At 43.0% G+C, this 21,865-nt stretch overlaps 1 protein-coding gene across 2 annotated transcripts in view; it reads right to left on the minus strand.

Moving 5' to 3' along the window:
* The window catches only part of TSG101 (tumor susceptibility 101), a 935,600-nt gene that overhangs the window by 813,279 nt on the left and 100,456 nt on the right, over window positions 1-21,865 (minus strand). For both annotated transcript variants that reach the window (XM_044059389.1, XM_044059390.1), the window contains exon 3: window positions 21,267-21,332. In XM_044059389.1, the coding sequence (XP_043915324.1) occupies window positions 21,267-21,332 (66 nt within the window). The remainder of the gene's footprint in view (window positions 1-21,266; window positions 21,333-21,865) is intronic.

Consider the following 21,865-nt stretch of genomic DNA (forward strand, 5'->3'; position numbering starts at 1 on the left):
CTCCATATATACCTTTCAAGGAAGGAATGACATCACTTCCTGTCAGAAAGGAAAAATTGTTAATAAAATGAAAAGTAAATAGTTACAAAACATTCAAAAAGACTAGTCTACCATAGTCTGTACCAAAAGTCATGATACATTACAAGTGAAAAACAAAATATTTCCTTAGTATTGTGAAAAAAATTGCTGTATGAAATATAAAAAATAATAAAAAAATAAAAAATAATAAAAAATAAAGATAATGGATTAACACAATAAATCTGTAGCTCACATTATGTCATAAGATCCTGATGAGAAAACCACATAATTAGACCATCAATGATTGAGCTGCAATGCAAATAAAGAATTAAAAAATATAACAGTAAATCACATTTTGGTTATAATGAGAATACCACATGATTAGATCATCAACGATTGAGCTGAAATAATAAAATGTTGGAACAATACATCACATTTTGTCATTAAGTCCCGGTGAGAAAAGCCCACCAAGTTTAACTATCCATCTTTTCTCCTTGTTGTTTAAAATGTCATGCCATCCTGTTTTAAATGCCCGGTTTCCAATAATGTTATCAATAATGCAGAATGAGAATTTAGCAGTGGGATGCTTAATGGTGTGTCTGTATAGTGCATTTGTAATCCTGCAATTTCTAATATCCCCCAAATGTTCTGATATCCTAATGCGAAATTGTCTGGATGTCTGACCAACATAAAAAGCCTGGCAGGTACAGGTGGCTAGATAAATAATCCAGTCTGAGCTGCAGTTTCTGAAAAATTTTATGTCATATAAATGACCAGTATTTTTACTCGTAAAATTTTTGGTTTTGAATATATAACCACAGAAACTGCAATGACCACAGGGGTATGTACCAACTAGTTTGTCCCCTGTTAATGTTCTCTGAGTACAAGAGTCATCCCCCATGCCACTCTTTTTGTAATGAGAAAAATGGGAACCAAGTGTTTTGCCCTTCCTGTATGAAAAGTAGCACCGTTCACCTAAATATCCTTCCAAACAGTGCATTTAGATTTTATAGGATATTCAAAATACAATAAAGTTTTGGAAAACATTTAAAATGTCTTATTTTAAAAAGGAATATCTGATTTACAGTTATATACCACCCACATCACACAGCCACACACCCACCTATGCGGGGGTCCTCAGCAAAAACTTACCCAAACAACAGAGACCCCCAAAATACACTCAAACATTTCACACACAACACCAATCACATCACACACAGTAGTCAACACACCAGTGTCTCACAAACACAGCCCATTAGGCAGAATGATAAACCAACGTAGCCTAGAATGGATAACAATAAACCAAACATACTAGTCATTGTTGAGTCAACAGTGAGGCACACTGATGTCCCCCTCACCAGATTCAACAAGAAGAAGGTCACGGTCAGCTGTTTGTCAGGTGCTAGAATCCACCACATTACGCATGCACTTAAGTCTCTCCACAACAGGTACAAGTATGACTCTGTCATTGTCTATGTCGGTGTGAATGACTTGAGACATACCTCACTGGACTATATTAAGAGAGACATGTTTGAGGTCTCAGAGTATGTGTTCCAGGCAGGTATGACCCTACCCCGAAGCAGCATCCTTCCTTCACCAAGAATGATACCATAAAACCAACAAAAAGTGATTGACTTCAACAATTGGCTTAGTTTCTGGTTTCTTTCCAAGGGGATCCAGTATCTATCTGCCTGGGATGACATGGTTGACAGGCCTCAATGCTTTGCCAGAGATGGCCTCCACCTGTCACCTCCGGGGTTCCGGATCTTGGCTAAGGCTCCTGCCTCCCCCATTGTGCCTTTTTAGGCTATGTCCCAAAGACAAATCTTTCAACATAAATGATCTGTCCAAAAGCAAAATGAAGGTCACGTTGCTCAATGCTAGGAGCCTTAACCTGTAAATGCACTAATTGGAGGCTCTCCTCACACTGGAAGATGCCGATATCTGTGCAGTCACAGAAACTTAGCTCAGGGCTGCAGATAGCACCCCTGCCTTACCAGGCTATATCTCTTTCCACACATTCCAACCCCAAAATGAGGTCAGAAAGACTAAGAGTGGTGGTCTCTATCTTCATTAAGGACAGGCACACCTCCAGACTGGTTTACCAGCATGATGCACTGGAATTAGCCAGCTATAGACCCCCCTCCATGACTCAGGACACCCACTCCTCCTACCTGGACCTACTTGACTCCATGAAGGTACCTCCTAACACCCTGATCCTTGGTGACCTCAACGGGTCTATATTACCTTATTGAACGTTGAAAAGAGCAAATCTTCTTTTGTTGATCTGAAAAGGTCAAACCCCTAAAGAGCAAAGACACAGAACAGTAACAGTGATTTTTTTCCCCAGGGAAAAAAAAAATCGCTCCTCCGCAAAAAAAAAAAAAAAAAAAAAATCATTTTCAAACAAAAAATGAGGTGTGGATCTTTGCCCCCCCCCCCCCCAACTTAAATATACCAACTCCAAGATCGCACCATACTGGAGGAAATGGCAAAGTCCCAAAGACAGCCTACCAATTTTTTTCCCTGGGAAAAAAACAGATGGTCTGTGTCTTCTCTGTTTAGGAGTTTTGACCTTTTTGGATCGATGAAAAAGAGTGTTCGCTCTTTTCATCGTTCGATAAGGTAATATAGACCCACTTCAACTACTCCACTATAAACTGGGTGAACTATTCCTGCACTAATGCACTCACCAAACGATTCCTTGACTTCATCAATTCTAATGCACTAGAGCAGCTAGTCTCATCCCCTACAAGTGGGGATAACACAGCGGACTTGGTTCTCACCAACATGGGCGACCACTGCACCATTCCCATAGTATGTTCTTCCCTGGTGAGATCAGATCATCGGTCTGTCTCATTCGAAGTTTCTATCCCACCCAACCCCTCCCCAGCCGTAACCAGGTTAAAAAACTTCTCAAAAGCTGACTACTGTGAGATTTGAAATATTCTTTCAGCAGTGAACAAGTTAAAAATGGTTTCAGTGGATTTTTCTGAAAATGTAAAATAAATATTCTGCTTTTCAATGTGGTACAGAGTGCATTTAGTTTAAACTCTTGGCAAAAGCATATAGCTTGGCATTCATTGTTATTAGAAGTCAGAAGTAAAATATTTTATCTTTTATAAACTATGCAGTTTGTGAAATACTCTATCTACAATCAGATCAAGATGCACTCTTGTATGCAGCTGTGTTTTGTCAAGAGGATGTGCAAGTTAAGAGCAAGGCCGAGGAGTTATTCTTCAGGAACAGAATGTGTGAGATATGGAAAACAAACTGTCAGCAGACCAGCTTCAAAAGAAAGACTTGTTATTCTGGCAAATTTTCTACACTGCTGATACAAGCAGAAAAGAGACTATAATTGGACTTCTTACTTTTGTATGAGGGGACATTGATGCAGTAAGCTGAAGTATGGTTTTGCTACATGTGTATCTTTCATTGTTATACTAGATGTTTACTTCGTATGCAGTAAAGGAATGTTCATATCAGATTAAACCGTCTCAACTGTCTTCATTGAGTAATGGTACAGACTACCTTTTAGTGTAGTAACATAAATTTTACAACTACAACCTCCTAAGGGAGGGTATCTGCAGCTTCATACCATCGCCCCCTCAGAGGATGCAGACAACTATGCTGAATAGTACGCCAGTGCAGTATACAAGCACCTGTACAACTGCATGGACTCAGCCATATCCAACAGAACTAAAACCTGCTCCTCAAGGAAAAATAAACCTGTCTGGTGGACATACTCCATCAACAGGCTTTACAACAAATGGAAGAAACTGTTTTCCAAGGGTAAAAAAGAACAAATTCCAAATCGGAAAAACTCCCTCCTCCACCTCAACAAGCAAATTAGACCACTAGTGAAAACCTCCAAAGCCAATTATGAAACAAAACTAGCCTTTGAAACAAAGAGAAATTACAAGTCCTTCTTCAGTTACATTAGGAACCTCCATGGCAAGTCCAAGTTTGTTCTGAATTTGTACTTAATGGTATCACTTACACTGATCCTGTTGACTTAGCCAACCTGCTAGCTGATAGGGAGGTGAGATTTGAGCTGAACCTATCGCCCCCCCAAAGGCCCAATAAACAGCCCCGATACTTGTCCCACACCTCACATCTCCCTAGATCAAGTATTAAAGGCCCTATCCAAGGCAAAGAACACAGCTTCCATGGGACCTGATAGTACCCCAGGCTGTATTCTGCACCATCTCCAGAAAGAACTAGCTTCACTATTGAGCACCCTGTTTAACCACAACCTAATTACAGGCTTCATTCCAGCAGAGTGGAGAACCACCATTGTCATCCCCTTGCACAAAGGGGGTGCCACTACTGACCTGGGAAATTATTCCCCCGTTAGCTTGACAAGCCTGACATGTAAAGCCATGGAGCATATTATTATGGATCTCATAAACAAGGACACAGGCAATCTCCAAGCACTTGACACCACCCAGTTCGGATTTGTCAGGGGCAGATCTTGCCTGTTGAACCTAGTTGACTTCTTTCAGACTGTCACCAAGGTCCTGTATGAGGGAAAAGTCAGTACATACAGCTTGCCTTGACCTGGCCAACGCCTATGACACAATCCCCTACTATGGCATCATCGAAAAGCTAACAAAACTTGGTGTTAATCCCTATCTCATCAGATGCGTGGCCAACTGGCTGACAGATAGGACCCACAAGGTCAAAATAGGCACCACCACCTCTGACAGCAGACCTGTCACCAGTGGTGTTTCCCAGGGATCTGTCCTGGGACCCCTACTGTTTGGCATCTACTTCTCAGAGGTCCAGGCAAAGACAAAGGGCCTGTGGCTGACCAAGTTTGCGGATGGCTGTAATTTGGGTGCTGTCATTGACTCCCCAAATGATGTTAACATACTGCAAGAGAGTCTCACAGCTACAAATAACTGGTGCCAAAATCATGGCCTTAAGTTAAATCCAAAAAAATGTATCATCATATCATTCGGCAAAAACATGGCACCTGCTGATTACCACATCAACGGCACCCACTAAGCACTTAACCTGTGGTGAGAGACCTAGATACTCAGATTGACAACAAACTCACATTCAACCATCACGTGGCGGCAATGGTCAGAAAACCATTTTACTTGGTTTATCTCATAAGGAAAGGGATTGCATCCAGAAAAAAGGAGGTTATTACCTCTCTGTACTCCTCCTTCATTAGACCTATAATTGAGTATAATGCCCCGTTTGGTATTTACCTCTCCAAACACCTGCAACAACTGGAAAGGCCACAGAAATACCTCACAAAGAGAATCCATGGCCTCCGACACCTGTTCTATGTGGACAGGCTGAAATCACTATCACTCTACTTGGTATCATACAGATTTGCTCAGAGGTGACCTGCGTCTTGCCTACAAGGCAATATCGGACCCTGCCCTACTAGAGATGCTCCATATCCATAAGTCTAACCCCTCATGCATTACCTGCTCGATAGGCTTAAATCTAACATGCGACATCAACAAAACCTGCTGGAGAGACAGGTTCGTCTCCCAGAGGCTGCCCAGTCTCTGGATTAGACTTCCCATACATGTCAGAGTACCTCGCTGACCCTCTTCAAGCGCAACCTTGATGAGTGGATAGGAAACCACAAATTTGTCCCAGGCGTTCCATCTATGTCCCTCATTGACAGGGGTGACAGGTGCTGACTGAGGTTTCTTTTTTGGGGATAATCTCTTGGCTATGCTTGTAAGGGCCCTAGAGACATTAGCCTAGTAACCTCCTAAGATCCTATGATATGTTAGGTAAAGTAGGTCATTTAGGATTTTTTTTTTTTGTTAATTTAGAAAAGAAATATTAGAAACTGGATTTTCTTTTTGTGGGGTTCTAGGTTAAATCCAGTAAAGAGAGCATGGTTTATTATAGTGTAGAAGACTGAGGCTTAGGGAAGAAAAACCCTATGATTTTTCTGGCACCCTTGCATATTTATTGGAATACATTCAGAATATTTGTGGAAATGAAAGCTGTGTGAGTGAAATGTTAAAACATAAAAAATATAGGATATAGTAAAGAAAACTAAAAGAGTGATGATGGGGAAGTCATGCAATTTGCTGATTATATCAGGAGATGGGGATCAGTGGGGAAAGGATGTTGAAAACAAGAAAACTATGGTAAGAGTGGGAAATGGAGAATTTTTTTTTACATTAAAGCATGGGATAACAAAGATGAAAAATGCTATTAAAGATAGCAGAGATTTAGAACTTAAAAAGTTATTGTGAAGGTTAATTATTGGGAAATTAACGGTTAAAGCAGCTTTAAAATACAAAAGGATGGAGGACAGAAAATGCTATATATGCAAGATACAGGAAACAATGTTACATTTCTTTTTTGAACTTTCTAGAACAAGAGAAGTGTGGGGACCGTTAAAATATTTATTTGATAAAAAAAATATGAAAATGATTTCTTATGGTTTACATGAAGGGGAAGTGATGAAATACTTTGTATGGATAGAATGTTGATCTGTGCAATATGAATTGTAAGGAATATGCATTGCTAGAAGCTTTTAATACGATTTGGAAAGCATGGAATGCTGTTAAATAAGATAAAAATGGTTATGGGAAAAAGGACGGGATGAGTGAATGATTATGCTAGTTAATTATGTTTGTTAAATTTATGCATGTGTAATGATGTGTATTCAGTTATGGTTATAAAAAGATAGAAATGCTATTTTCAATGTGTTAATGAAAGGGAATTACTAAAGTTTATATAAATAAAGTCTCTGCTCTTTTTGATAGGTGCCATACGGTCTTTTTCATCCACTCAACCACCAAATCAAGCAGATGGATCTTGGTTTAATGTCTCACCCAAAGGAAGACACACTCAGGAGTGCAGCACCCCACTAATGTTACACTGCACTGTCAGCAATCCAATCACATGGAGTGGACTAGACCCCACAACCCTGTGGCCCTCCATCACCAAAGGCAAGTGTGCTACCTGTTGCACTGCAGGCACTGCTATACAGATGTACTGGTTTTAACTTAAAATAAGTTGCAAGTTTAGACATAAAAGAAAGACTGGTCCCAGAAGTAACTAACTGTGAAAGACCAAGTAAGGAGGCTCAAACAAAACCAGAATGAAGTTCTGAAATTCTTCAGGCAAAACTAAATGCTACTGAAAAAAATGTTTTCCCAGTAAGCCAGTTTAATAATGTGGTAGCAGCTGGCTGCAGACATAGGCTGCAAGGAGAAACATGCTCATTTGTCCGAGTAAATCATCCTCATGTTAGGTCCTCTGGGAAGAAATATACTGATAATACTACCTTAAAAAGCAAGGTTATTGGCAACTCCTAGAAGTGGAGATGCTACCTAGCAATCTGCAAAGAGTAAGTGTCTGGATGAAACTTGCCTTCTCGACCGGACTGCAGATTTTATATTGCTTTCAATACCAAAAGCTTCAACAGATGAGGCAAAACATGAGGGAACAAAATTTGTTAGGGTCAAAACAGAGTTAAAAGAATGACTCTGGCTTTAACAAGTTTCACCTTCTGTATGAATTTTGTCATCAGAGGAAATGGGGAAAGAGTGCAGAGGAGACTAATTGTTCCATTTGTGGGCTACAGAATCTCTGCATGTCTCCCTAACAGAGAAATGAAACCGAATAAATTCCTGCACTTACTAGTCAGAGATGCAAACAAATCTCAGCCAAGTTTCCCCTACTTTCAGAAGCTGATCCTCCTCACTGAGGAATTGACTGTCCACTCTTGTGGTAGTAATAACAAGCAACTGTTCAGTTTGTCTTTCGAGGAACTGGACTCTCCTACAATACAGACGGCAGCCAGAGAATGGCTGCCAGACATGTTCAATTTCAACACACACACTGCTTCCCAGTATGGTGGTAGGACTGGGTTCCCCTTGCTTAATATACCACACAACTGCCATACTGGCCATTTGTTTGATTACAATTCTCACTGGAAGGAAGTCATAAAAACACACAGGATCAGAACTGCTTTCATCTCTAGTACACTAATGTGAAGACAAAGTTCTTACAACATCCAAACATTCTGAATCATGTGACTGTTGTAATGCACCCCCACTCCTAAACCAAAAATATTACTACCTGTTCAGTTAAGTCAAGGAGATTTAGAGATCATCTGTCTTGAAAACTATGGTACTGGGTACTCTTTTCGATCATAGTCTATGCACTGGCTTTATCCCATCTGAATGGAAAAATGCCACCGTTATTCCCTTGCACAAAGGTGGTGCTTCCACTGACCCCGGGAATTATAGATCTATTAGCTTGACAGTGATCATACCTCCCAACCTCTAAGAGCAAGAAATCTGGACAAAGCCATAAATAAAAGTGGGACAAAGGCCCAAAAATAGGGACAGTTTTTAAATATTGCTCTTACAGATTTAGAAAGTTGATAGAATAACTGGCTTTGCATTAGCATAACTTTTCTAAAGAGTATGAACTCAAACTCAAATGTTTGATATTATTTGCTAACTTCGCTCTTTAATAATTTGTCACTAATGTGCCAGAAAACCACAATTTTACGCAAAATGGACCAAACATATGAGGCAGAAATCTGGATATTCTACGAAAATCTGTACAGTGAGGTATGGCCTGACTACCCTTATCTGCAAAGGCATGGAGCAACTCATTATAGATCTTATCAACAAAGATACAGGTAATCTCCAAACGCTTGACCCTGTTAAACCTGGTGGACTTCTTTGAGACAGTCACCAAGGCCCCGGACGAGGAAATCTATGCAGACAGCCTACCTAGACTTATCCAATGCGTTTGACACCATCCCCCACTCAGGCATCATTTACAAACTCACCCAGCTAAGTATCAATCCTTATATCGTTAGATGGGTCAATAACTGGCTCACTGATAGAACCCATCTAGTTAAAACAGGGGACTCCACCTCTAGTTGCAGACCTGTAACCAGTGGTGTTCCACAGGGATCAGACCTGGGACCTCTACTGTTTGGAATTTATTTCACCAAAGTACAAGCAAGTTGTGTACACTTACCATAAATGTAGATGTTCGAGTGTATTCACTGTTGCAGTCATCACACTTAGGTTATCTGCCTGTACGTAGCCCTCAGTCGGCCTGAATACCAGAGACTTATTACTTCTGCGTCAGTTGCTGTCGATCCAGGACTGACGTCAGGTCGTCAGGGATATAAAAACAGGCAGCCGATGCCATTACATCAGTTTTTCTTGCCCCAAATGTCAGGAGCCCCCCAAATAGGGAGATAACTTAAGGTGGGAAAAACACCACCAGTAAAAAGTAAACACCAATTGCGCTGTAAGGGGTGAGTAATAAACATAGAGAGGAGAGAAAGAGACAATGGGGCTGGAGGGTGGGAAAAGTACAGATGTGTACACTTACCATAAATGTAGATGTTCGAGCATATTCACTGTTACAGTTATTACATTTGGGTTATCTGCCTGCAGGTAGCCCTCAGCCGGCCTAAATATCAAAGTCTTGGATTCTTGTGTCAGATGCTGTCTTTTCTTCCATGACGTCAGGTCATCAGGGGTATAAAACATTCAGCAGACGCCATTACATCAGTTTTTCTTGCCCCAAATGTCAGGTGCCCCCATAATGGAAAGCAATTATATGTTAGGTTACACCTCTAACAAAAAGCAAATACACCAAAAAGCTGAAATACGCTAAAAAAGAAGAAAGGTATAGCCAAGAGAAGTCAGGGGGCTGGAGGAAGGGTAACCAGAACTGCAAGTACATCTACATTTATGGTAAGTGTACCCAACTGTACTATGTTCTTCGTGTTTCACTGTTGCAGTCATTATATTATGGTTGGTTCCCAAAGCTAAGGAAGGGAGGTGGAAGTTAGAGAGCATTAGGACCAGCTATTAAGCCCTGCAAGACTGCAATGGCAAAACCAGCTCTGGATTTAGAAAAAATGGGCATGTGGTAATGCTTGGTGAAAGTATATACAGAGCTCCAGGTAGCAGCTTCTAGGATGTCACTGGTAGGGACACCTCTGAGAGAGGCTGTAGAGGTAGATGCAGCCCTGGTGGAATGTGATCTTATCCCCTGTGGGGTAGGTTTTCCATGGTGCTTATAGCAGAAAAGAATGCAATGGGCTATCCACTTAGAAATGGTTTGCTTTGAAATGGCCTTCCCTTCTGCCCCTGCAGCAAAGTCAACTAGCAGCTGTTCAGATTTTCTGAGAGGCTTAGTCCTGTCCAAATAAAATCTATGTTGTCTGTGCACGTCCAAAGGGTGCAGTATTCGTTCTACTTTGTTTTGTGGATTTGGGAGAAAAGTAGGCAAATGAATGGACTGATAAGGGCCACACTAGACACCACCTTAGGCATAAAGGAAGGATTGGTCCTGAAGGAAACCCTGTCTGCATGGAAGATGATGAAGGGCTCCACTGCCATGAGGGCCTGTAATTCAGACACTCTTCTTGCTGAAGTGATGGCTAGAAGGAAGGCTGTTTTCCAAGAAAGGAATTTCAACTCTGCAGTTGCAGCTGGCTCAAAAGGAGGTAGAGTGAGTTTTTCCAATACAAAGTTAAGGTCCCAGGCTGGAGTAGGGGGCTCTCCTGGGTGATCTTAAATTTTTTGCCCCTCTGAAGAATTGTTTTAGCAGGGGGTGAGAGAAGAGGGGTGGTTCAGTACTATAATGTGCTAAAATGGCAGAGGGATGAATTTTAATTGACCAGAAGGAAACGCCCTTGTGGAGCATCTCTGAAGTACTGAAGAATATGCAGTAAGCTGGGCACCGTTGTGCCCTTCCCCTGAGTCTGGCTCCAGGAACAGTATTGTTTCCACTTTTCAGCATAGGATTTTCTAGTACTAGGCCTTCTTGCCTCCAGAATGACATCTAGCACCTGCTTACTGAGGGATGCTATTGGACAGCTCAAGGAATTAGCCAGGCTGCAAGGTTCAGGGTTTGAAGCTGAGGGTGCAGAATCTGGCCCTCCTGCTGGGACAGCAGGGAAGGGGTCTGAGGCAGGTGCCATGGTTCCAGCAGTGACATACTGCGCAAGAGGGGGTACCAGTGCTGGCATGGCCAGTCTGGTGCAATCAGTATTGTCCTTGGTTTGTCCTGTTTGATCTTTAGCAGAACTTTCGAAAGGAGAGGCGGGAGGGGGGGAGGCATAAACGGAGATGCTTTCCCAGGTGAAGAACAGGGCATCCACTTTCCAAGCTTAACTGTGGGAAGTCCTTGTGCAGAATTTGTCCAACTGGTAGTTCTGAGGGGAGAAAAACAGGTATATCTCTGGATTCTCCCATTTGTTTCTCAAAAGGTTGAATATCTGATTCCAGTTTCCATTCGTGTGGGTCCATGAGATTTCTGCTTAGGTCGTCTCCCAGTGAATTTAGCTTGCCTGGCAGAAATTGAGCTTGTAGGTGCACTTGGTAGCTCAAGGCTGTGTTCCACAGAGCCATGGCTAGTCTGCAGAGAGGGTACGAGTGGGTTCTCCCCTGACTGTTTATGTACCACATAACAGTGGTGTTGTCTGTCTCTACCAATAACTGTCCTGGAAGAATGTGGTCCTTGAAGGCTGTCAGGGAATTCTGTACAGCTAACATTTCTTTTTGACTGATATGCAGGTGCATCTGACTTGGGTTCCATTTGCTCTGAATGCACTGCCCTGCCAAGTGAGCCCCCCATGCATAGTCTGATGCGTCTGTTGTTAGGGTTTGGGCGGCAGGGGGTAGAGTGAATGGGAGCTCTTGTTGGGGTAGCAGGCCTCTGCCCACCAAAGGAACTCTGTCTTTATACAAGGAATGACAGGAATCATTGATTCCAGGTCCTGAGAATGTTGACACCATAGGCTTTTTAGATATCATTGTAGTTTCCTCATATGCAGTCTTGCATGTGGAATTAGTAGAATGCAAGAGTCCATGAACCTCAGGGCTTGCAGGATTTTCCTTGCAGATAGCTGGGTCTTTGTGGCCAGTAGTTTGAAGTAGGCTGTCAAATAAACTTGTTTCTCTGGTGTGAGGTAAGCCATCTGGGAAGTTGTATTCAAGCTTGCTCCCAGGAATATAATTTGTTGGCAGGGTACTAGATGAGATTTCTTTTCGTTTATGGTGTACCCCAGTGAGGTTAGAAGTTTCTTTACAAATGCCAGATGTTTTAGTAGCATGTCCTGGCTTTCTGCATGAATTAGACAATCGTCCAGGTATAGGTATACTTGAATATTTCTTTGCCTGCAAAATGCAATGACTGGAGCTAGACACTTTGTGAATGCCATGGGTGCAGAAGATAAGCCAAAGGGTAGTGCAGAGAACTGATAGTGCATGGAGCCTGCTCTGCAGCGTAGGTATTTCCTGCAAAATTCTCTTATTGGAATGTGCAGGTAAGCTTCTTTAAAGTCTAAGGTTGCCAACCAGGCATCTTTGCCTAACATAGGAAGCAGCTGTTGAAGTGTTAGCATTTTGAATTTTGGGATTACCAAAACGGTGTTTAGAATAGAGAGGTCCAGGATAGGACGCCAGGAACTGTCTTTTCTGGGTACCAAGAAAAGTCTTGAGTAAAAACCTTGTCCCCTTTCTTCTGCTGGGACAGACTGAATATCCCTGATACTTAGAAGAGAGAGAACCTGCTGTTGAGCCTCTGCCCACTGATTTGGGGGTAGGTCTGGCCAGCCATTTGGGGTTGGTAAGGTGTGGAAGTGGAATCTGTATCCTTGGAAAACTATATTTAAAGCCCATTTGTCCTGGGTAATGAGTACCCAGTTTTCTGCATGCAGGGCGATCTTTCCCCCAAAGGAAGCAGAGCAGTCAGTTGAGCAGGGCTTGGAAGGTTTAAGGTTAAGTCATTGTGACATTTTCCACAGAGAGGTGTCTTACTACTTCCAGCTTTAGAAGTGGCAGCCCGCCACTGCTTAGGCCTGTGAGTACCTTGAGACTATAGCCTAGGTGGTCTGCTGTTCCTGGGTTTGGACTGAGAAGGCCTGGAAGAGACAGGAAAGGACAAATTCTTAGAAGGCCAATGCCTACTAAATCTGGGAGGCTGTCCTTGCAGGAAATCTTTAACAGTTTGCATAGATTTAGCTTTTTCTTCCATCTTTTTAAGGACTTCTTCTGCTTTGTTGCCAAACAGGCAGTCTTGGTTTAAGGGAGCATCCAGTAATTTAGCTTTAACATGATCTGGCAAAATTTCCTCCTTAAGCCAAGCATGCCTTCTAAGTACAGATCCAGTGACAGCAGCCCTGCAAGCTGCTTCTAAAGAGTGAAAACCACATTGCAAAGTATGTTTACCAACTTGTTCAGCAAAATGCATTAAATCCTGTAATTCTTTATTTTCAGCACAGTCAGGAATCAACATAATTTTCTGTTTAAGTAGTCCCATAATATGCTGCTGATACTTTAACATATGAAACTGGCAGTTTATGGCCCTAATGGCCAAAGTAGCAGAAGTCTATACCTTCTTACCTCATCTCTTCAAGGCCCTGGAATCTCTATCAGAGGGGGTAGGGTTTTTGGCAGTAGTAGCCTTAATGCCTTTAGGTCCTTGGGAAATGGTCTCTGGGTCCGCAGTAGGATTCTTGAAAAGGAACTTGTGAGAGTCAGGTACTCTGTAATACCTGTCAGGTTTCCTGGGAGCTGGAGGTAAAGTGTCTGGCACCAGAATAGAGTCCAAGAAGGCATCATCTACAATGTCCAGGACAGGGGGAATAGCTAAAGGCCTGTGTTGAGGGAAGAATTCCCTGAGCCTCTTTTTGGAGTCAGAGTAATCCTGGCTTTCCCAGTGGAAATGCTCCCTAAGAGTGTGTAAGGTTTCACCAAAAGAAAAATCTTCTGGAGGGGAAGCAGAGGGAATGGAATTTTCTGCATCAGAATCCTCATAGGTAGATAAGGGAAATCCTGGTAATCAGAAGAAACAGAAATTTCAGAATCCTGATCAGAAGAATCAGAAGGAAAATCAGTTCTAGGTCTCTTAGAGGGTGAAGGCTAGCTTCCCCTAATTAAAGTAATAAGGTCTTCAGCCACTCTTATCATTTGTTTTTTAGGCATATGGGCCTGACCATGCTCTTTGGATGTCGGTTTTCTAGGCGTGGGTCAAGTTTTAGGCCTTGAAGAAGAAGATGGCATTGGTTTGAAATGCAAGTCAGTAGGCCTGAATACACCCTCAGAAGCTGGTGCCTGCACAGCGGCTCTGGACCCATCCAAGGTAGAGAGATTCGCAGGTTCCATAGTCGAAGCAGCATCTCGCGGTATACCGGACTCCGAATGGGTCTCAGTAGAGGCCTGCAAATCTGAAGTGACGGGTATCACAGGCTGCAAAAGCACCTCACTGAATATCGGCGAACTGGCAACTAGCTTAATGGAAGCATCGTCGGCAGCTTTGGACCTATGCGGTCTGTTTCTGCCTGTCTTTATCTTTACGTTTTTTCGGAATGTCGGTAGTCGGATGGTTTACCAAAGCCATTTCTGGATAGTTTAACCGAGTACCAAAATAATTTGCTACAAAAATAGATAGACGAATAGTTTGAGGGTTGAATAAGGCACAAAGGCAATATCGTGGTCTGGGCCTAAGCAAGGAATGCAGTACGAATGAAAATCTTTATGAGATTTTTGCTTTCCACGGGTAATACAATTGTTAACTTTTACTGACATCAGTTAAGAGCAAGAAAAAGGATTCCCAATGGGGTACTTAGCTTTTTTGAAGACTTTGGTTCTGAAACTCGAAAATGAAAATTTCAGGAGTCGGACGACCGGCACTTGCAAACTGCTTCTGCTTCGGGCACCGCGCGGCAGAAAGACTGATGTAATGGCGTCGGCTGCATGTTTTATACCCCTGATGGCTTGACGTCATGGAAGAAGAGACAGCATCCGACGCAGGAATCCAAGACTTTGATATTCAGGCCGCCTGAGGGCTACCTGCAGGCAGATAACCCAAACTGCAACAGTGAAACATGAAGAACATCCAGGACTGCAACAGTGAATACACTCAAACATCTACATTTATTGTAAGTGTACACAACTGTACCATGTTCTTCGTGTTTCACTGTTGCAGTCATCACACTTGGGTTGATTCTCAAAGCTGAAGAAAGGGTGGAGGCAATCAAGAAGAGTTGGGGCTGGCTAGTATGCCCTGCAGGACTGCTGTTGCAAAACAAGCCCTGGATCTGGAAAAGATAGGCAGGTGGTAATGCTTGGTGAAGGTGTGTACACAACTCCAGGTAGCAGCTTCCAGAATGTCCCTGGTAGAGACTCCCCTGAGGAATGCTGTAGAGGTAGAAGTTGTCCTAGTGGAATGTGTTCTGAACCCCTGAGGGGTTGGTTTCCCATGGTGTTTGTAGCAGAAATGGATACAGTGTGCTATCCATTTGGAAATGGTTTGTTTTGAAATGACCCTGCCCTCTGCCCCGGTGCAAAACTGACTAGTAATTGGTCAGATTTCCTGAAGGGCTTAGTCTTGTCAAGGTAGAATCTGAGCGGTCTGTGCACGTCCAAGGAGTGCAGGATCCTTTCCCCTATATTTTAAGGATTAGGGAAGAAAGTTGGCAAATGGATAGATTGGTTGAGAGACACACTGGACATCCATTTAGGCATAAAGTAAGGGTTAGTCCAGAGGGAGACACTGTCAGCATGAAAAATAATGAAGGATTCCACAGCCATAAGTGCTTGTAGCTCAGACACTCTTCTAGCTGAAGTGATGGCCAGAAACAAGGCTACTTTCCAAGAGAGGACTTTTAACTCTGCTGATGCTGCAGGCTCAAAGGGGGGTAGCGTGAGCTTTTCCAGTGCAAGGTTAAGGTCTCAAGCAGGGGTGGGTGCTCTCCTTGGTGGCCTTAAGTTGCTTGCCCCTCTCAGGAACTGTTTGATGAGAGGGTGACAGATGAGAGGTGGCTCAGTGTTGTAATGAGCTGAGATGGCAGAGGCATGAATCTTAATGGAGGAGAATGACATCCAGCACCTGCTTGCTTAGGCTGGTCACTGAGGGAGAATTTAAGGAATAAGCCAGGCTGCAAGATTCAGGGTTTGCAGCTGTGTATGCAAGATCTGTCCCCACTGCTGAGTGAGGAGGTTTGGGATCTGGGGTAGGTGCCAGGGTGGCACCGGTGACAGGCTGTGCAGTAGTGGGTACCAGTGCTGGCGTGGCTAGTCCGGGGCAATCAGGATTGCCCTTAGTCTGTCTTGTCTTATCTTGAGTAATATTCTTGAGAGAAGAGGCAGAGGGGGAATGCATAGATTGAGAGGTTTTCCCATTGGAAGGATAGGGTATCCACTTTCCAGGCCCTGCTGTGAGGTGTCCTGGTGCAGAATTTGCTGAGCTAGTGATTGCAGGGGGAGGCAAAGAGGTCCACCTCTGGGGCCCCCCATTTCTGAATTAGAAGGCTGAAGGTGCTGGGTTCTAATTGCCACTCGTGTGGGTCTAGGAGATTTCTGCTTAAGTCATCTGCCAGATAATTTTGTTTGCCTGGCAGGAATTGAGCTTGCAGATGAATATGCATGTCCAAGGCCATGTTCCACAGGGCCATGGCTAGCCTGTAGAGTGGGTAAGAGTGGGTTACCCCCTGCTTGATGATGTACCACATAACTGTGGTGTTGTCTGGTTTTATTAGCAGGGGTCCTGGTGAGAGTAGGGATCTGAAAGCTGTCAGAGCATGCTGAACATCTAGCATCTCTTTTTGGCTGATGTGCAGATGAATTTGATTTGGGTTCCAGTGGCCCTGAATGCATTGTCATCCAGGTGTGTCCCCCAGGGTGGAGTGAGGATGAGTAAAGGGAAGTCCCTTGTTGTGGTTGCATCCTGCTGCCCACCAAAGAAACTCTGTCCTTAGACAAGGTATGATGGTTTCCAAGTCCTGAGAATGTTGGCACCAAAGACTTTTTAAATAACACTGAAGTTTCCTCATATGCAGTCTGGCATATGGCATTAGTAGAATGCAAGAGGCCATGAACCCTAGGGCCTGTAGGATTTTCCTTGTGGATAGTTGGGTACTGGTGGCCATTTGAGTGAAGTAGCCTGGCAGATAGGCTTGTTTTGCTGGAGTAAGGAATGCCATCTGGGATGCTGTGTCCAAGCTTGCTCCCAGGAATACAATCTTTTGACTGGGGGCTAATTTTGATTTCTTTTCATTGACAGTGTACCCCAGGGAGGTTAGAAGGTTCTTTACAAATGTCAGGTGCTGCAACAGCTTTTCCTGACTGTCTGCCTAAATCAGGCAATCGTCCAAATATGGTAAATTTGAATTTTTCTCTGTCTGCAGGCATTTTGTGAAAACTCTGGGAGCAGTAGATAAAACAAAGGGAAGTGCAGAGAACTGATAATGCATAGATCCTGCCCTGAAACGTAGGTATTTTCTGTATGATTCCCTGATAGGGATGTGCAGATAGGCTTCTTTTAGGTCTAGGGTGGCTAACCAGGCATCTTTGGACAGCATAGGAAAAAGATGCTGAAGGGTGAGCATTTTGAATTTTGGTACCACCAGGAAGGTGTTTAGAATGGAAAGATCTAGTATTAGGTGCCATGTGCCCTCTTTTCTGGGTACTAGGAAAGTCTGGAATAGAACTCTTGACCTATCTTTTCTGCAGGAACAGGTTGAATTGCCTTTTATGAAGAGCAGGGATTGAACTTGGTTTTGTGCCTCTCCCACTGGTTTGGAGGAAGGTCTGGGAACCCTTTTCAGGTGGCAGTGAGTGGAAGAAAAACTTGTACCCTTGGGATACAATGTTGAGGACCCATCGGTCTCTGGTGATGGAGGTCCAATTTTTTGCATGATGAGCAAGTTTTCCTCCTAGGGGCATGAGCAGTTGGGCAAAGGTGAGGAGTGGAGTTGAGAAGTCATTGTGAATTCACTCCGAAAGGGGGTGGCTTAGCACTCCCTGTTTTTGAAGTGGAGGCACTCCATTGCTTAGATCTCTGCATACCCTGAGACTGTAATCTGGGGGGGGTCTGTTTCCCCTGGGTCAAGCTTGAGATGGCCTTGAGGGGGCTGGAAAGGACCAATGTTTCGAGTGCCAAAGCCTACTGAATCTAGGAGGCTGTACCTGTAAAAAATCTTTGACTGTCTGCATAGATTTAGCTTTTTCTTCCAACTTTTTTAGAAACTCTTCTGCTTTGGTGCCAAACAGATTGTCCTTATTCAAAGGAGCTTCTAGTACTTTTGATTTGACATGGTCTGGCAAGGTCAGTTCCTTAAGCCAAGCATGCCTTCTCAGTACAGAACCAGTGACTTCTGCCCTGCAAGATGCTTCTAGAGCATCAAAGCCATATTGCAAAGTATGCTTGCTGACCTGGCTTATAGAATGCACACGCTCTTGTAACTATTTTCTGCACAATCTGTAAAGGTAGATAATTTTTGCTTAATAAGTTCCATAATATGTTGCTGGTATTTCAGTATGTGAAATTGGCAATTCAATGCCCTAATGGCGAGAGTTGCAGAGGTGTATACTTTTTTACTCTATCTGTCTAAAGCTTGGGAATCCCTGTTCGAAGGATTGGGATTCTTAGCTGTAGTTGCTTTCATACATTTAGTCCCCTGTGAAATAGGATTTTTGAAAAGAAATTTGTGGGAGTCAGGGACTCTGTAGTACCTGTCTGGTTTCCTTGGAGCAGAGTATCAGGCGTAAGACTGGATTCCATAAAGACATCATCCACAACATCCAGAACTGGAGGTACTGCTAAAGGTCTATTTTGTGGCAGGGTTTCATCAAATGAAAACTCATCTGGAGGGAAGGCAGAGGGAATGTATTCCTCTGCATCTGAATCCTCATAAGCAGATGAAGGCATGTCTTCATTTTCAGAAACCTCAGTCATCGGACTCTTGGTCTATTAGAGCTGCTGGGGACAGGTCTCTTTTTCTCTTAGCAGGAGAAGGCTGGCTTCTCCTAATCAGCATAATCAAGTCTTCTGCCATTTTAAGCATTTGATGTTGTGCCAAGGAAGCAGGTGCTTGAGTTAGGGTCGTCGTTTTTTTAGGCGTAGCTTGTACTCTTGGCCTTAGAAACTCGGTAGTCTTAGAACAGAAGACGCGAAAGAAGTCGGTTTGTGTCGAATATCAGAAGTGTAAAGAACTTCCTCGGAAGTCAGTGCCTGCACAGTGGCTCCGGACCCATCCAAGGTAGAGACATCCGCAGGTTCCATAGTCAAAGAAGAGTCTCACGACATACCAGACTCTGAACAGGTCTCAGTAGTGGCTTGCAAATCCATCAAAGCGGGCATCAGGGGCTGAAAAAGCACCTCACTGAGTACCAGCGAACTGGCGACTAGCTTAACGGAAGCATCAACAGTTTTGGACCTGTGCGGTCTGTCTCTGTCTTTATCCTTATGTTTTTCGGAAGATTGGTATTCGGATGGCTTACCAAAGCCATTTTGGAATACGGAGATCGAGAACGAATGTAATTAGTGACAATAAGGGCCCAACGATGAATAGTTTGGGCATTGAACAAGGCACAAAACCGACAGCGAGGTACATCGTGGTCTGGGCCTTAACATGTGACACAGTAAGAATGGAAATCTCTGTGTGGTATTTGCTTTCCACAGGTGAGACAATTGTTAACTTTTTCTGACATCAGTTAGAGCAAGAAAAATGGATCCCCAATGGGGTACTTAGCTTTAGAAGACTTCAGAATGATTCAATTCAGAAACGAAAACTCAGGTAGCGGCCAACCGGCAGTTGTGCGGACTGCTTCTGATTCGGGCTCCTCGGCAAGAAAAAAGACTGATGTAATGGCATCACTTGCCTGTTTTTTTTTTTTACCCCTGACAACCTGATGTCAGTCCTGGAGTGACTGCAAGTGATGCAGAAATACTAAGTCTCTGGTATTCAGGCCGACTTAAGGGCTACCTGCAGGCAGATAACCCAAGTGTGATGACTGCAACAGTGAAACACGAAGAACATCTAAAGGTCTGTGGCTGGCAAAGTTTGCTGATGAATGCAAACTAGAAGCGGTCTTATAATCTCCAAATAATGTCAACATCCTACAAGAGGGTCTTACAAAAACAAATGATTGGTGCCAAAGTCATGGCCTTAAACTCAATCCAAAAAAATGTATTATCATCCCTTTTGGTAAGGGCGATGTTCCTATTAACTACCACATCAATAGCAACACCTTAAGTATGCACTCAGTGGTGAGAGACCCGGGCACACAGCTTGACTGCAACCTTACCTTTGACCATCATGTCTCCACAGTGGTAAGAAGAGCATTCTATATGGCTCATCTCATAAGTAAGGGCACTGCCAAGTTATAACCTCCCTGCACTATTCCCTTATCAGGCCAATTATTGAATACAATGCCCCTTTTGGCATGTACCTTTCCAAGCACCTACAGCAACTGGAGAGACCACAAAGGTTCCTCACAAGGAAACTTCAAGATCTTCAGCATCTGTCCTATGTGGATTGCCTGAAATCACTATCACTTTATTCTGTTTCATACAGACTATTCAGGGGCAATCTCCGGCTTGTATACAAGGCAGACTCTGACCCTCCTTTATTAGAAATGCTGCTTCTCCACAAGTCAAATGGTACATGGGGTTACTTGCTCTAAAGACCTTATCCTGGTATGTGACATTAATTCAACCTGCTTGAGGGACAGCAGGGACTTTGCCTCCCAGAGGTTACCACACGTTTGGAACAGACTTCCACTTCCATTTCAAACAGGGCATCTCAGTGGCCCTCTTCAAATGCAATCTGGATGACTGGATGGGTAACAGCAAATTCACCCTGGGGGTTCCACCTGTGTCCCTCTTGGACAGGGACAATAGGTGCTGATTGTGGAAATAATAACTTGGCTAGGTTTTGTAAGGGCCCTAGGGCCATTAGCCTAGTAACTTCCTATGACTCTTTTTCTGATTATTTTGCAACATAGAAGGCATCTTGTGTATTTTTTGTACTTTATTCTGAACAAGTTGCTTCAGTATTAAAACTATGAAACCATTTGTAAAGAAACACTTAGCTCCCTGAATTAATCATGAAAAAGGGAAGAACCTAGTGTGTAAATCACTACATCAATGAAATGCAAAAAACAAAATGTGACAGTTCTGCTTTATGTGCTCAGTCTAATACATTTTGTTTTATATATCTGATAACCAGGCTGGTGAACTGGTTGAAAGAAACTGTTTAGACGACAACCACCAATCTCATTCTCTTACCCAGAAAAGGTAGCAAGTCACCTGCAACAGTTATTAATTGGTTAACCACATTTTAAAATGCTGATTCTTTTTAGCAAAAAACTGCAAAATATTATATACACTTAACTGTGCATATTGAAGGCACAAAAATAATGAAGTACAAAAATTAATGTATGTTAATCATCAAGAAAGAAGCAACTGATAAAAACAATTCTTACCTCTATAAATCACAGGAATAGTTCCACTAAGACTCATGAGTTCCCGTGAAGTGCCATCATTAAAAACTTTGAAAAGGAGAAAAACAGCAGTAAATACTAGATACAGATGCAATTTCCTACAGCATCATGAGCACATTTACAATATGGATGCCAATCCTAGTAGCAAACACAAATTTGAGTAATGATGGTATAAAAAAAATGGTTTGCTATATACTGTGGTATGCTCAAAACCTTGTGTTACTCCATGTGGGATAAAAGACTCCTGGGTGAAAATCAGACCATATAAAAAGAAGTCATGTACTCACCATAACGTTCCATCTGAGTAGTTAGACTTCATTTGTCTTCAATCTGTGGGAATACGGATCTGTATCGGATCCGAGCCAGCAACTTGACAAGCATCTGCTCCAAGCTCCTCCCCCTACCCAAAATACATCACCACCACCTTCCTTCCCTCAGATCGAGTTTGCTGCACCCTAAACCAAACAACGAAATCAAATGCACCTTACCACACACAATTTGCGCCACCACTCGAAACATAGACCAAAAAGCATGCTTTGCTACATGCCAAGATGGTAAGGCCAGGGGGAAGGAGGGAGGGA

Source organism: Protopterus annectens, chromosome 17.part0 (genome assembly GCF_019279795.1).
Source record: "Protopterus annectens isolate FY-2018-M chromosome 17.part0, PAN1.0, whole genome shotgun sequence".
In the NCBI taxonomy this organism is placed as follows: Eukaryota; Metazoa; Chordata; order Ceratodontiformes; family Protopteridae; genus Protopterus; species Protopterus annectens.